Source organism: Sinocyclocheilus rhinocerous, unplaced genomic scaffold (assembly GCF_001515625.1).
Source record: "Sinocyclocheilus rhinocerous isolate Xijiao unplaced genomic scaffold, SAMN03320098_v1.1 scaffold200, whole genome shotgun sequence".
NCBI classification, from domain to species: Eukaryota; Metazoa; Chordata; class Actinopteri; order Cypriniformes; family Cyprinidae; genus Sinocyclocheilus; species Sinocyclocheilus rhinocerous.
In genome coordinates, this window is record NW_015641014.1 from 884,850 (window position 1) to 885,515 (window position 666).

Below are 666 nucleotides of genomic sequence, written 5' to 3' on the forward strand. Positions count from 1 at the left end.
AATATAAAACCTATATAAGGTTCACAGTATGCATTTGACACTTATTTGCCAGAAGTTTTGTCGTCTGAGGATTTCAGAGCAAGCTTGAATTGATTCCGACATATTTTACGCAAATCTTGAGTTCTCATCTGAACATTCTAAAAGAAAGCTCTTTATATATATTAACTTTTTATATAATAACAAATTTATTTATTTATTTATTTATTTATTTCCTTTCAGTCATGGACAGCTCACCAGAAATACTGGATTTCGATTCTTCAGATGAAAATGGGTAAGGAAAACCTTGATTGATTGATTGATTTCTTAAAACATATAGGCCTATTCTGCACTTAAACGGATAAATCACAGATAAAATTACCTACAAATCATCAACGCTTCTCATTTTATAGAAATGCAGTCTAATTGTTGAAGGTGTGTTTTTTTAAGTACCGAGAACAGTGGAATATTTCTGCAGCAGTGGGAGGCACAGGTTCGGCCCTATATTGAGATGATTGACTTCATGAGGCGAATCGGCATTGAGAAGGAACTTGCATTGCCGTCCATTGCAGTGGTGGGAGACCAGAGCTCAGGGAAAAGCTCTGTATTAGAGGCGCTATCAGGAGTCGCTTTACCTCGTGGGAGTGGTACGTTGTACACCTACAATACATTATTCATTTATATATACAA

At 35.7% G+C, this 666-nt stretch overlaps 1 protein-coding gene across 1 annotated transcript in view; it reads left to right on the forward strand.

Moving 5' to 3' along the window:
- Positions 1-221: 221 nt before the first annotated feature.
- LOC107753647 (interferon-induced GTP-binding protein Mx) overlaps positions 222-666 on the forward strand; it is an 8,517-nt gene continuing 8,072 nt past the window's right edge. Inside the window, 2 exon segments of the mRNA XM_074560224.1 lie at positions 222-271; positions 427-623. Coding sequence (XP_074416325.1) covers positions 222-271; positions 427-623 — 247 coding nt within the window.